The sequence below is a fragment of the Numida meleagris genome, chromosome 1 (assembly GCF_002078875.1).
Source record: "Numida meleagris isolate 19003 breed g44 Domestic line chromosome 1, NumMel1.0, whole genome shotgun sequence".
NCBI lineage: Eukaryota > Metazoa > Chordata > Aves > Galliformes > Numididae > Numida > Numida meleagris.
The window spans coordinates 86,166,023-86,182,480 of record NC_034409.1 but is presented as its reverse complement, the minus strand read 5'-3'; the positions used below and the strand labels follow the sequence as shown (position 1 = coordinate 86,182,480).

The 16,458-nt window shown below is 35.7% G+C and overlaps 1 protein-coding gene across 1 annotated transcript in view; it reads right to left on the bottom strand.

The window, feature by feature from the left end:
* The window catches only part of NECTIN3 (nectin cell adhesion molecule 3), a 68,040-nt gene that overhangs the window by 10,371 nt on the left and 41,211 nt on the right, over positions 1-16,458 (bottom strand). The window contains exons 6-7 of the mRNA XM_021401047.1: positions 5,435-5,573; positions 4,432-4,513 (exon numbers count right to left, since the gene is read on the bottom strand). Coding sequence (XP_021256722.1) covers positions 4,432-4,513; positions 5,435-5,573 — 221 coding nt within the window. The remainder of the gene's footprint in view (positions 1-4,431; positions 4,514-5,434; positions 5,574-16,458) is intronic.

The window sequence follows — 16,458 nt, the reverse complement described above, 5'->3', positions numbered from 1 at the left end:
ATTTAAAGTCCATTAATAGAAGACTTGGTGCTTCATTCTACTCCCTATCAGTTCAATATTTTCCTCCTATTTTAAGATCCTTCATTGAAATAGATGACTATCTATATACATTTCCTGTTTTCTTCTATTCCACCTTGTTTACTTCAGACAGAGCAGTTTTAAGCAAGTAATGCCTGCTTTTCCATCAAGCTTGTCAACGGTTTACAGGCAGGTTCGGCTCGGTTCTGCAACGAATGGGACGGGGGACCCACAGGCCCACGCCCCAGGAAAAGGAAAAGGGAAAAAGGGTAGGGAGATGGGCCTAAAAACAAAACAGCGGCAACGATCTGTGGAGAAACAAACTAATTTACTAAATAAGATATCAGAATGCAATAACAGACTATAATACAATATAATTACAATTTAAGCTAATAAATCCGATACAATGAGAGAGAGTGTCCAAAGTTAAGGTAGGCCTTACTCTAATGCCGACGGTGAGACAGCTGGGGAGCGAGATGCTGCCGGGACGCGAAGAGAGACAGGCCTCATGATCTGCGAGTTTTTATCCTTCCCTCTGACCAGAAAACAGTATCAGGGCAGCAAAGTCCCCTGGGGAATGTAGTAGTTCTTCTCTTCTGAGAACCAGGTACATATACTACATGATGTCATGATGTGGAATACCAATAACCGAAAATCATAAAACCATGACAAAGGAAAAAATCCTACCTGTATTAAGATCATTGGGAAAAAAAACTAGAAGACTGTGAAAGAGTCAATCTATAAATGAATAAAGACCATGCTGTTTAATTAAGGCTACCAAGAATGATCTATTATTTTTTAAATTTGATCCAAAAATATTATCACTCATTCAAGGTCATTACACAGCTTTATGCTTTTAACTGTGATATTACAAGCTCACAATCATTTCCCCTGTTTTGAAAAGGAATACTTCTATTGCCATTAAAGAACTCTAACATTTGACTAGATAGTTCAGTGTTTTAGCTTCAGCTGGGACCAAATTGTTTTCTTCATAGAGTCTGGCATGATGCTATGTTTTGGTTCTAGGAGAAAAACAGTCCTGATAATACACCAATGTTTATAACTGTTAAGCAGTGTTGTACAGAGCCAAAGCCATTCTCAGTGAAGTGCCCAAGGAGCTGGGAGGGAACAGGATTAGGATAGCTGACTTAAACTGGCCAAAGGGATATTCCATACCATATAACATCACACAGAAGGAGTTTCGAAAGGTCTGGGAGTTCACCTCTCTCTCTTCTGTTGCTTGGGGGGGGCATTGGCTTAACATCAGCCTGTGGGAAGTGAGCAACTGCTTTTGCATCACTTGTTACATACATTTATTTACATATATTTGTCCTAATTATCCTTTCCTCTATCTTAGTAAATAGCTTTTTCCTCAACCCACAAGTTCTACTTGGTTGTTTCTCCCCCTCCTCCCCTATCCCACTGGGAACGGGGTGCGGGGAGTGAGTGAAAAACTGTGTGGTGCTGAGCCACCTGCCAAGCTAAATCACAATACTTAGCTAAGTATATAAGGTATTCTTAGATGTTTCAAGTCTCAAGCCAGTCTCCTCAGGTATAGAATTACCCGCTGAACTGTGTTTATTTCTGTTGCTACAAAAAGCCCAAATAATTTCTTGGTGTATCAAGATCTGATTATTCATGCATTAAAAAAAACTTCATTTGTGATTTTGTATCTTTCCTTTGGAAAGGTTTGTCAAGCCATATGTAACTACCGTTTTCACAATGAAGAAGAGTTCCTGCCTCCAGTACATTTTTAAAGTTTCGGTTCTTAGCTATATAGTCAAGTAAAAATAAATTACACAGTTATATCTTTTCTTTGTTCCACTTAATATCCCTTTGGTTTGGACTTCTCTCTCCCTCACTCTTTTAGGGCCAACCATATTTTCACAATTCTTATAGGAGTCACAGGAATACATACATTGGTATCCACAAATATCAGTATAGAAAAGAATGAGTTTCCAGCTACTTCTACATGCACATAGATTGTTTAATATGAGTACATAAAAAAACTATACATAAAGCAACAAAGTCTGAAAGATTAACTATGAAAACACCATTTTCCTGTATTATCAAACACAAAGTATTCCCCCCATTCTAATACCATCTGCTACAATATAGGTAAAATGTAATTTTAAGAACTACTATTGAGACACAGGATAACTTCAGCTTATTCAGTTACACCTGAAACACTTCATGAGACCCAAAACACTACTGCACTTGACTTGAACAATAACTGTAGAGATAGTTGACAAAACCGCACAATATCTATCAGTTAGCTCAAATTGAAACAATGCTCAGCTATTGGAGTATGCAGAAGACACCATTTAAATTTATAATCCTTCCACATTACTTTGCATCTTTGTGTGGTCTATGATTTCTGCTCAGATTTCATGTGTTTTATTGCTGTCGTCAATGCAGCAACACAATCTGTCATGCCTTTTAGCATAAGTGGAAGCTTTCACCTGAATATATTTTAGGTAGAGGCTCACCAGCACACTTCTCACTTCTGTCCAGATACTGCAGATCAGAGAGCATGTGGAATAAATCACATGGCTAGTACAGACACTTCATCAAACAGGACAAGACACAGTAACAGGCTAACTTGGTTCTTTCCCCTCTTGACAGCTATTCAACTACTGGCTTCTTAAAACAAATAATACAACCAATCATTTCTTGACTACAGGTAGTATTTTGACATGTCTATTAGATTAAGCAGAGACACTTGCCTCCAGCATAACAGACAGTACATGATTATGAGTAGTATCATTAACAGCAAGGAAGACAGCCTCCAGCTCCGGCTGTTTTCAGTTTTACAGAACTCCAGAAAAGAGAAACAAGTATGCTAACAATGTTATGCCAACCTCCCTTGTTTTTAAATAAAGCATAGTGAACATCTAGCTTCGAAGAGAACTAGATCGCTCCCCCTTTTCCCAAAACAACTTACAAATGTATCCAGCGTGAGGAAAATCCCTATATGTTTTTTTTATAAAATGTATTTCAATAAAACATTTTGTTCTTTGAACAAAAATTACAGTCAACTGCAGTTTTTCTTACTTCTGAAATATTCACTAACAGAATCCACAACAAGCATCACCAGAGAGAATTCTAAGACAGCAGACAGTTCAGAAAAAGAAAGGAGTTCAAGCTACACTCTATGAGTATCCCTGTAGGGAATAAAGAATTGCATTTCTTTGTTATCACGTCGCTGTTTGGCAGCACTACAGATGTGCAAGTAACTCAAAATAGTCTATACCTTTGATTAAGTAAGCAAGATAATCTTTTTACCATAATTCAAGTATAGGACTGTATTAACATAAGTATAATCCATCAGTATTGCATTCATTAAACTTATGTCAGAAGAGTTATTCTGTTGTTAGCACAAGAAGGTACCCAACCTGAACAGCAAAAAGCATTGTTTCGTTTGTGTTATCTTATGTTTTACATCATCGTTAAGACCAAAAGATGAAAACTTACTATACTTCTTGCTAGTTAAACTTTTTGGACCTTCGTAACAATATAATCATACTTGTACTAATGGTATATTTCAGATTCTCACCTCATTCAGCAATAACACTAACAACTGTTACTCAGCATATTATCTATAATGCACAATACTCTTTTTATGCATAATTTGCAATAGAGGAAAGCTTTTATTGGCAATTCATATTTGGAAGGTTTAGTAGCTAGCAATTGCTTGTAGATTTTCTTCAAGAGAATTTCCAGTGCTGTTAAGAACATCAATAACTAAGACTTCCATGTCAGACTTCAGCCATGGAACCACCAGACGTTTTAAAAAACACAGGCCAATGTCATTTGTATTGCGCCACTAATAATTCAAGTACTTGTCACAGAGTTAATATAGAATATTTTGTTGCTGATTTATATATTCAAGAAAAAAAGGAAGAGCTAGATAATTGCAGACACTTAAGTGATTTAGTGATCCTTACTGAAAAGTCAAAAAAGCATAATGACAGCAAAGCCAAAATACCAAAATATTCCAACCACTCAAACCACAGTAGCTTACAAAAAAGGTAACTGTTACCAGTAAAAAAAAATCACAGTGCTCAAGTCTTTTGTTAAGTCCACGAAATGTGTCTGCTCCCCGTGTGATAATTTTTTTTTTTTCAAATCAAACTATGTATATTTCCTTAATCACTAGAGAATTTCAAGTGTAACTTTTACTTCAACAGTATATCAAGCACTATCAGAGATGCAAAAAGGATCTATCCACCAGTTCCCAAATCTTTGAAGACTCCATTAACACCAAGAACATAAACATTCAGATATCAAATCAGTAAAGAAACCTTTTCGTTATGAATCAACAACCAGACTGTACACTGTCAGCAAGTCAAAACCAAATAAAGCAATGCAGCAAAGTTACCACTTTCTATCTACATATAACCCCTTACTTACCGGAATCATAGTTTCTTTCTGTGGTAGAGAGAATGCCCTCTCCTCATGTGAAGATGGTTTGTGAGTGGGCGGAAGATCAATCCTGTATTAAAAAAGATGAAATTATGACATGATGACATGCCACGTTTGTAAAGTCCCGTTGAACGGTCAGAAAAGGCTTATAAGCAATGTCTTCCATATAATTAGTTATGAGTTTTCTCAGTGAAAGTAAAAGGTTAGTAAAAACTTAAATGCCTAAGACTTCACGTAAATATACTTAAGCTACAAAATTTAATGGAAACAGACATCTAAAGTGATTAGAAATAACTGTTTGAAGTTTCTCATCTGTAGGATAACACCTAACTTATCTTCCTAGATCAAGAGATTCAAGCACATTATTTTTGTCCTCAATAAGCATACAAAGATGAGGGACATTCATTTCCCATGCAGTTTAAGTGTTAGTTGTATACAGCATACGTGAAAAAAAACAGACATTCATCAAGCTCCAGCCCTCCTGCTGCAGACAGGGCCGCCAACCTCCACATTTAATACTAGACCAGGTTGCCCAGGACCCCATTCAACCTGGCCTTGAACACCTCCAGGGACGCAGCATCCACAGCCTCTCCAGGCAGCCTGTTCCAGCACCTCACCACTCATAATAAAGAACTTACATACCTATGGGTGACTACTTCATTTCACACACACAGCAGGATAAATCCTAGCAGACCTTTACTTCTGCAAACCACAAGTTTACTTTCATATTTGACCTATGATTACGATAAAATAGCAGTCTTTTGTCTGTGGCAAGTCAAGATGGATCTCCCTCTACCCTCTAGTTCAAACTGCAAGCAAATAGACAAATACAAGAGCAAACAGAACTAAGATGATTTTTACATGATTACCCTGAAAATACAGCCCTAAAGTTACAACTCACAGACTTTAAGGAAGCTCAGTTATCTGAATCCCAATATGGACTGTTTTCGACACGTTGCGTTCAATTAAAAAAAATTCAATACATACTTACACTTTGTCAAGGTAGGATGGCCTTTTTTTCCTTGGGGTCAGCAGCACTGTCACAAAGATGGTAATGATAAAAAGAGCAAGGACTGCTCCAATCACAGCCCCTGCTACAGCAACAGAAGATGTCTGCTTAAATGGCATATCTGCAATGTGATAGCACAGATTACACCTTTATGAAGTTCACATACTTTCAATGCTCAAACAAGCTATTTCACTGTTGCTCTGAGGAACGTTTCTTCTCTCCATCACCGAACAGAAAGCCTCTTCCTGTACTAGCACTCTTCTGATCCTTGCTCCAGCTGCCCATTTCAAACATTGGTGAAATTAAGAAATCTCTTAAGTCATTAATATCCATTCAAGCATTTCATTGTCTACTTTTGAAAAATACTAGCTATATGCTCTAGTTTTAAATTTCAAGGCAAGATGAAGTTGAGAACACATGCTTTGTATTTACTTGAACAAATGAGGTATTAATTCAAAAAACCTAGAAAAACCATAACCTAATTGGTGATCTCCCTTCAAACTCATTAAGTCTGCAGAAAGGAAAAAGTGAAACTTACAATCAATAGAAGATATACTATGAAGAACAATGCAAACTTGCTTATGCTTGGCTCACACTTAAACAAACTACTCCTAGGAGTACCTACATTTCTCTACTAAAGCTAAGAGAAACAACCATTTGTGCTACTAAACTTTATAAGGGGGCTGAGTGAAGAACAGCAACTTCTTTATTTAAAAAAATGATCTTTCATTTGACCTCAGCAGTGTTATGTTTAACTAATTGTCATCATGAATTAGCACACTTGTCAGTCTCTAAAGATCACTCATTTCACTATGTCAGGAATTCACTACGTTGTAAAAGATTTCTAAAAGTAAGCGTGAAACCCGCTAGCAAGCTCTACTTCAACATTAGATTCAACATTCCCAAATTCCATCACCTTATCAAAAAGTCACGCAATAATTCACATCAGCTTCATTAAAACCACTACTTGCAAAATACTAGTGGCATACAGAAGCAACTGCTCAGATCTATATTTATTACAGAATCAGAAAGATAGCAGCAAAGGAGTTTTATGTTAAGACAGCTCTACACTTACATTTCTAACTCAATGTACACCACTTATTTCCCTTCAGAAGTGTTCATATCCTTTCTCTGAACACCAAACAATCCACCTCCATTTAGCCTCCTAGCTGAGGAAACTTTAGGAGCCCTTCCAGCTACCTTAACATCCAGGAACAAAACAACTCTATAAGTCATTATATTAATTACATTTGAACTGCTGAAAAGTAATTTTTATGTTGGACTAAAGCATCACTTTTCTCATCCCTTAATTCAAAAGAAAAAAGCATATGAAAGACCTGGCAACAATAATCCCCTGAAACCACTTAGCAATTTAAGTAGCAGGAAAAAAAACTGTATTAAATAGAACTAACTTGGTTGTGTTCATTGTTGTTTGCTTTTTAAATTTGTGAATTTATGACTTTATCCTTTAATTTTAACAAACGCATTAACTAGTGTAACATATTGCTTTAGGTGACCACTGTTGTTTTTTTTTTGTTTACCATACAGCTTTCCTAACACAAGCCTTGTTTGCTGGTCAGATACCAGTGTATATACAAGAATCATACATATGAGAACTGTAATTTCCCTTTCCTCAAAAAAAATGGGCACAAACAGTAAAAAGCTCACTTAATTGCCACATTTTAAATGGCTTAAATTTTGATTACACTCAGTGCCATCTTATTTAAGGAAGAGTCGTCAGAAATTAATACACAGCACTAGTTCAGTAAAAGCTTAGACAATGGATTCCATTTTGGGTGTAAGAAAAGCAGCCACCCATTCACTTCCATTCAGGAAACAAAGCAATATCCCAGCAAGTGTCACAGTATACAAAAAGTGAAGTGCAATTATTGCAGTGCTCACTTAATTTACTTTTCTGAATTGCTCTGGCCAGATAGCAGATTTTTAGTCTAACAAGATGAATGATAACAAACCCAGACTACTTTGCCAAAATAACAAGTCAGAGAGCACTTAAGATGTTTAGTGGCAGCTACATCATTCTTTGATCATCATTAGCTGTAACTAGATAGGAATGAAGTTAAAATATTTAGTTAAAGTAGAACTACAGCAGTTGAGTACATGGGATGCTTTTATTGTTGTTTTTTATTTTAAATTTTGTGAATCCTAGATAGTGCATCTAATGTGCTTGAAGTGCAGTTGTATGGATAGCAACTATCCCTGCTTATTCTTAAGGTTCATACTCTTTAAATAATTTCTAAAGCAACTTATTTTGAAAGGTTAGGGTCTCCAGGAGGAGGTGCTAGAAAGCTATTTTAACAGTCTAATTAGAATTAGTTCCTTCTACCCAGCCTGTGGTTTTGTTATGCTTTTTCACCTTTACTTTTTTTTATTTTTAAGTACATCTGTCAAACTTTTTAAACACTACCTACATTCGAGAATGTAACAAAAAGTTTATTCACATAACAGCCATTTATACTTACAATCACTTTTTTCATCTTTAAACAGCAGACATAACAATATACAAAAACATTGTAACACTTGTAAGCCCTATACCTATTATCAGCTTCAACACCAAAACACTTCAACTTCTTAACCAATGGGAATTAAATATATATTTTCTTTAAAAAGCAAAAACACCAACAAAAAAAACTCCACAGAGAAAGGATCACCCACGTGGAGAAAATGTTTATGGTTATGTTTATTTTTAAGTAACACCATCTTTTAAAGATGACATATCAAGTACTGTTATTTGAAGAGAGGTATTGTCTCTTTATTCCAGAAATAATTTGCATCAGAACCCTCAGCTAGAAACAAACTCTAAATTTGCTCTCTAGCTACTGATACACAATACAATTTTCTAATGTTCTTGAGACTTTGGTTAATCATGTATCAGTACTCCATTAATCCAAATGTCAACTTGAGCTGTTTAGGGAAGTTTTTCCATTTGAATTTCAAATAAAGCTGTTTTAATCCTTTTTTAAAAGACATGCAGTCAAATGCAATCACAGTGTATTGTCTACAACACTCAGAACAACTATTTTTGTAAAGCTCTAAATGCTTTAAACTACCAAAGATCATGAGGATAGCAAAGTAATTCCAGCAAGAAACTCCACTCATGAAGTAGCCGCAAGCATGTGACCTATTTCCAATTTAAGTGTTTTTCGCCTTTTCATGTTTCAAATCGTAATAGACTTCTCAGCTTCATTTTTTCCATGCTAGACATTTTAAAATGGCATTTCCACACCATTCCTTTTCATTCTGAATTCATTTTCCCTATAACTTAAGCACATTGTTAAAACACTGAATTATCTGCAGCGAAAACAAATCCACTGCAGTACAGAGTCTGCATGTTTTAATCTCAGTTCCTGTGTCTTACTAGATTCTGTAGTTGCATCATCGCATTGCATGTTTTCACTACATGAAGCAGCAGTGTAGCACTTCCCTAGTAATAATCTGAAGTTCTAGGTACTCTCAAAGGAAGCATTCTAACTTACATAGACGCAGAGTAAAACCATTCTTGTAGCTTCTGGTCATATGAACTCCAGCAAATATTTTGACACCTCTTAGCACACAATGTTTATTGGCATCCTGGAAAATATTAAAGTTTGCTTTCACCTCCAGCTTCAAAATCCACTGGAGTTTTCTTACTAGCTGTGTCCAGTTTTCCAGCTTTCAAATTAAATTTGAGATTACCATCTCAGAAAGGGTTCATTAAACTGTACTCTGTACTTGCAAAAGGAGCCTGATGTTCAATGAAGGATTTTGACATCCTGACAAGTACAGGCTTAAACAAAATATCATATTGTATGTATATACACATAAGCTTAAGATTTATAAATCAATGACTATACAAAAATAATTTTCTTATTCAAACACAAGCCTTTTTACTAGTTTACAGTTACTCTCCAAAATCTTGTTCATAGATAAGTTACTTTCAGTGCAATGACTTCTTTTAAGTACATAGTTACAAGAAGGCTCATTAAAACGCTAAGAGGTATTCATTTCTGTGCAGAAAAGACCCTAAAAATAAAGCTTTGATTCCACTGTAACTCGTTACAACCAGTAAATTATCTGTTATATAGAAGCATTAAGATTACCACAGATGGCATCTAGATATGAGTAATTCACTTACTACTGCAAATAAATGCAAAATAAATGCCCCACAAAATTTTATTTTATCACTGTCTTATGTAAACTTTTTTTTTTTTTAAATCAGAGACCCAAGACAGCCACTTTATATTCTTTAACAAATTTGACTGGTAACTTTAATTTAGCTTTTTCTTTTTTAACCTCTGACATAAACCAGCATTGTAAGCACACTGCTTTCAAATTCAAATCTTAAACAGTAGTACAATGTAGGGAAAAAAAGCAGCTCAAATACATTTCCCCCAAATTCAGTATTTGCAGTTGTCAAGTCACAATATAAAAACCTTCCAAAAAATCAGTTTCAAAAAGTTTATTCCTCCCCATACGTAAGTATAAACAATCTGAAAGTGATCAGCCAATGAAATGAATTGTGAATACAAGTTTCGTTTTCAGTGGCTACTACACATACCACTCCCTTCGGGATATTACCGAGCCATCTATGTGAGAAACAAAGTCTTCTTCATTGTCATCGTAACAATCACCACCCATATACTTCATCCCCAGTGTTCCACCTTCATAGTAATCCATCGGTCTTTCATAACGTTCCTGGTACCTGTTAATATTGTCTATATTGTTCCACTCTGGTTTTTCAGGGTCTTCTAAATAATCTTTAGATATTAAGCTGTTCATTGGATGCTTTATTTCTTTTTTTATACTGTCAGGGTAAGAATCCACATCATCTGACTGAAGAACATCTATTTGAGACTCTTTTTGCATATCTGATGGTGGAATGTAGTTCTTAGCAAAGTAGTCACCACGGAACGTCCGTCTTCTCCTATAGCAGATAATTCCAACCAGAACACTGACCAGTATGAGGAAGAGGGCCCCACCCACCGCACTACCGATGACAGTACCCCAAGTGTCTTCCTGCATTGCTGGCAAAGTTGATGATGGGAAATTTATTATTCTAGGTTCTGTTGCTAAACCTGTGATGCCATCAGTCGAAGGATGCCAGGGAACCGTGGGCAGTCGAGTGGTAGTAGTAGGAGGATCTAATGAAAAGAGCAAAGAAGTAGACAAGACACAGAAAAGGCACAGAATGTCAATGCAAGCTAAATCAGTTAAGGGTTTATAAGAAGGCAAAGTTGATGGGTATGTTCTACGAGAATAGTTTTTCATTCTCAAGTTCATGTTACTACAAAGTCTTACACTTTCTACAAGCTTTGAACCATTACAGTACATTTTGGTTTAATCTGTGCTGCAGGATAGGAAGTTTCCTTCAAGCGTGCCAAGAAAAACCATATTTAAGTAGCTATCTTGCACTCAAACTAAGCTGCTTTTCTACTCAGATGTTCACCATTCATAGTTCAAAGTTAATCTCCCTCATGGAAGAATGCTGTCTATTACATAAAACCCCATCTCCTACCTTTCCAGACAGCAGTTAGGAATACTCAAATTGTTTATGCCATAGAATAAGTTACTCCACAAACTCCCCCATCAGATATTGTTCAGGGTACTAAGTATTATAAGAATGAAAAACTATGAGTTGTGTACTCAGTTAGCAACACATGAACTACTGATTTCAAGCTATTCTCTCCAAAATCATCTGTTATATCAATGTATCTTACTCAGTTCCACCTTAGCATTAGCAGAGGAAGCATAATTAAAAGTTGCATTTATTAATCTCAAAATAACACTACCGTTGAGCAAGGAGCTTTCAGAATTTCAAGACAAAAAAACAGAAGATTAGCATTTTTCACTGAAATCTCTCATTCCTCCTAGAAGCAATTTGACTCCTCAAAACAATCCCATATTCATTCCATAATATGGAATGTCAACTGACTTTCTGTCAGGCTATGCAAGTAAATGAAATTGCCAGATACTGAGCTTCTCCAGCACTAACATTTTTCCTTTGTTCTTTAAGTCTACTGGAGGAGATGTACGCAGCTGTATTGAAGACAAAGTTTCAAGTCTTGGGCTATGACACAAAGATGCTTCCTGAGATTATTCCAGTCAACTTCAATGTGACATACAATACCAATTTCTTCTTCAGCAGTGAAGTAAATAAAAATAACTTTCTGCCTCGCCCAATGTAAGGTAGTTTAAAAAGAGTAAAGCAACTAACTCTAAACATATTATTACAGCTTAAGTCTTTTAGAGAGAATATTACACTGACAGTCAAGTAGTCATGTTATTAAAATGCCTGTAAGCAAGATTCATGGAACCACTACTAAATATTACAAAAGCACCCTAAATTTATCACCGCGGAAAGTAAAATAGCTAGAACTGGAGATTTGTTAAGCATCCAGTTACCTGATGAAACATAAGCTTAAGAATGTATGATTTGTAATCTTACTATTCAGAGATTGTCACACAACTCTCTCACATTAGACAGAATTGCCATGTTGGTCATCATTGCAAATTATATTTCAGACTGCATCTCACTTGAATTTTAAGCTTCACATATTAAGTTCTATATAGATTTTCAAAGCAGATAATTATATGACCTGATTATGTAAAAGTGGTGATTTGTTAGCGAGGTATACATAAATGAAATTAATTTGACAGAAGACAGGAAACTGAACAAGGAAGATGCACTACCAAAATGAACAAGAAGAGTTCAGGTTGTGATTTTAGTAAAAATGAATTTAAAGTGAGTTTCATAATTTAACGAAGAAGCAGAGATTAAGGAATCCAAGTTTACCAGGGTTCCCATGTCCCACAATTCCACAGATCAAGAAGTTAAATTCAAACCTCTCCTTCTTGAAAAATGTACTTTAGATATGAGATTTGTTAGCTTGGTGTACAATTTCAGACAGTACCAGCAATATTTACTTCCAAGATTTATGTGCACAGGAACATACACTAACTTAATAATTCTTCATCTGTTTCCCTCTGATAATGAGGTCTTAAGTCTCATCCTGCACATTCAGGCATATACAAGTCCTGGAAAGTTTAATTCTCACATGTAATTGTCACTGTTGTCTCATACTATTATTAAAAGATTTTTGTACATCTGTTAGATCTTATTCACTAGTTATCAAGTTCTTCAACTGCATTATCTATAAACCCTAGTTAGAATCATCTTGATCTTCAGATCTCTGCAGTTATAGAAACAATTCAGCATTTGTTAATATGCATTCCTGAAGTGTATAATCATTACAACTTTTATTGTCCATCTGTGTCAGTATCTTTTACTATAGAAGAATGACAGCTCTCCTTATTTGTAAGGTTAATTACAATCAAGAACATGTAAGATTACCTTCTTATTTTACCCAGGGCTTTCTGAAAATACAACTAGATAACTTCCCCCACTTCCTGTTCTCTAAGCACATTTCACAAATAGAAAGCAACATTAAGAATACCAGAGTTCCTTACCTCCACTCCATAACATTTCATTTGCATAACATGTCTGAAGCACCCTCTCTAAATTAAGAGGATTCACACCCCTGTGTATTTGACCATAACAACCTAGAAAAAGTATATGCCTACATGCCAACCAGCTGTTTTCATTATGGTAACATTTCACACCATCAGCAACTTGTTTCTTTGCATTCCTAATGCTCTACACAACACACTGAATTACATCATTTTGACTCTACATTAATTATTTACATGGTAATTTAAAAACTATTTCTGAGTGATATTTTTCTTAACCTCTTATGACAATGCTTTACATTATCTTTGTCCCTTACTGTTTTGGGGGCCCTTGTTCAAATCCTTAAGATGTACATGCTGTAGTAGAAAGGACAAGTGAAGAAACACAGAAATATTATTCTACTAGTATTATGTAGCTACTATCCTCATTAAAATAGGAGCCATAACTGATTAAACCAGGAGAAATCAAAACTCTGTTTTCAGCAGTAGTAGAATAAACTCACTCCCTTGACACACAAAACAGCATACTGTATCATCTAATTTTTGAGTCTTTGTTCATTTTCTACTGTGAAAGGTGAGATGAACTCTTTACACCAAGAAAAGCTCTAGTACCTTCTCAAAATGCACCAGAGTCCCATTATAGTATTGTTTGTTTCTTCTCCATTACTTGTCTTCAAATATTCCCCTGAGTATTAGTAACATCTTTTAACTGTGGTTTTGCTCTATTTTGGTCAGGTAATTGTTATTCTTCCCTTAAACAAGGTTCATGATATAGTTTTCCCAGCTCTTCCAATACAAATACCTTACCTTAGACAGGTAAGTTTCTATAATTAAGTTCAGTAAAGATATCTAACTACATGATTCACCTCATGCCACAAACACTGCATATGCCTCTCAATCCCCTTGCAGTAGATCCCTGTTCAAAGACTCTAGACTTATCTTCTCTTCCTCAAATTCAAAGTCAACAGAAGCTAAGTCCTAAAGACATATGAATAAAGAAATAGATAGGCCATTCTTAGAATCAGACAGATCATTATCTTCAAAAAGTTCTGTTTCAGTACCAACCAGTATATTACTGTAAATACCAACTGCAGAACACAATATTTTTCAACTGTAAATGATTTTGTATTTCGGCCCATCTAAAATCTTTCAGAGTTAAGGTGACCAGCTCTACAATAAAAGTAAAAGGAAGAAATCAACACTGGCAGACATCTTTCAGCTAAAAGTTATCATTTATGCATCACAGAAATAATTTTCTGTAAGGGAACATAATTTGGCCTAGAAGTTGTGTATTAATGCTGACAGTTGAAGGCTGTCTAGTTTCAAATAGCATGATAAAGTCTAGTTCTCCCTAGACTCCACACAATTCAAGACGCATACGTTGATTCCTACATCCCATTATCAACAGTGGATACGAGCACAGTAAGGCAGACAGTGGGTGGTACGTTTCAGCAGTGACAACAGTAACATGAAAGACAAGCCACATTCTGGATGGCCACCCACAGCTGTCACCATGAAGCAAAGAGCACCTTGATCAGCTCATCTGTACAAATCAGCTAATGGTGGTGGCTATACTGAAAAACACTACGCTTTGCAGCTGGGAACTTGCTCTGTAAGTGTTATTGTGCTTTTTGTATCCATGGTAGTTTCCATGCAAATAAATAGGAGGCATTACTTTTGGAGCATCTACATAACTGGGCATTATAGAAATAGCTCTAACTGCTAAAAAGCTTATCTTTCAACTCCCGTATTACAGCCAGGAAAATAGCCTTTCTATAAAAGGCAGCATTCTGAATATCAGAGACTAAATCTTTTCTTCCAATCGTTGTCCACCCAATCATTCCCTCTCTAAAAATCAGGTAGTAGGTAATGACACTATAACCCTCTCCCCAGAGAGAGAACCTTTCATACACAGGTTCTACACTGGATTTAACAATAAACATTTTCCTTTGGATTTTCCTACATTTGAAATTCTGTGATTCTAAAGTCTGCTCCTCTTTTCTACTTCAGCAGCATGATAGATTGGAAGACTTGAGATTGGTCTGAAACAACCGCAAATTTATTAGATCAGAGTCAATCACTCATTTTTGAAGTTCAACATACTTCAGCAACATAACCTCAAGCTTGCAAGAAGTATTCAGAAACAAAGTTTAAAAACAGCATTTAAGTTTGCATTTGGGATGCAAAAAAAAAGCTTACCAATACCTCTCACATTTTCTGTGCTTTTATAATCTAACAGAATAAGAAAGTATCTATTCACAGTGCTTCCTTCATGAAGGTCTATATATATATAAAGAAAATAATAAAAAGTGAAAATAATGAACAAGCTCTGCTTTCTCAATCCTTACAAAACCCACCCTACAAGAAGGTGGCTCTGTATTTGCAAACTGCATCTTCCTAGAACCGCTAGTTAGAGCCTGGCTTTACTTTTAACAAAAAACAATCTCCTTCAAAGCAGATTTGAAGGAGGTGACAAAGGAAGCAAATATGTTCTTATTTGAACACAAATCTCACCAGTCACTTCGCCCTCTTAAATGGAGAGAAATTAGGCCACAGCAATGTAAGGGAAGGAACAAAGAGCTAGGAAAGTAAGAATCCAGTTCTTCACGTAAAACAGGAAGTCAATGTATTTTACCAGATTAGGTGGTTGACACATTAAGCTGTAAGCTAGTTTTGGGAGCCCTGTTGCTGTAGTGCTAGGATCAGGAACTTCATACCTGATCACCTCCAAATCCCACGAGAAGTATGACTTCCTTTGTTTAGTTGTTCAGCAAAGGAAAGTATCTTAACTTCCCAATATTTTGTTCAGTGATGTGAAGATATCTGTACCACTAAATTAAAGAAATCCCTCCAGCTTCAAATACCATTTTACTATTTCTGAGTCCATCATGACAGACTATTTGCTGTAGCTACAATCTAGTGAATTTATCATTTAATCCCTGTCATCTACTCTTAGTCTCCTGACTTAAAAGAGTAAGCTAAAGGTCAAAGCAAAACAATACCAACAACAAAAAGATTTTGAAGTACTAATGCATGTTAAGGCCAAAAATATTTTCAAAATTTCAAAACAATAGCCATTTAAGTTCTTAAACAGTTAGAGAGCTTAACCATTACTAGTACCACGAATGTTCAGAAATATTAACTCCACGAATCACTTTTGACATGTTCATTATAAAAATTTGAAAGATAACGTGATAACATAGCTTCGTCCATGGAAAAATAAACAATTAAATGATGACTCTACATTCTTACACAGAGGGGAGAGGGACGTTCGTAGGTGTCACTCATAGGAGTGCCACGCTCATGATTAGATAATGCCTGATGAGTTAAGTACAGAATTAAGAGTAAACAGCTTGCTTTAAGTTTTACTGTTTCAGCCTCATTTTATGCTTAGTCTGTCCCCTCTGCAAAGTAGCCAAAATGGTTATTATGTATCATAGACACTTATTTTACACTAGTTTACTCACCCTACATAATTAAAGCACATTTCAGTTGTTTAATAATCCAGTTAACACAAAGAAAAGCTACTCTCAGAGTCACAA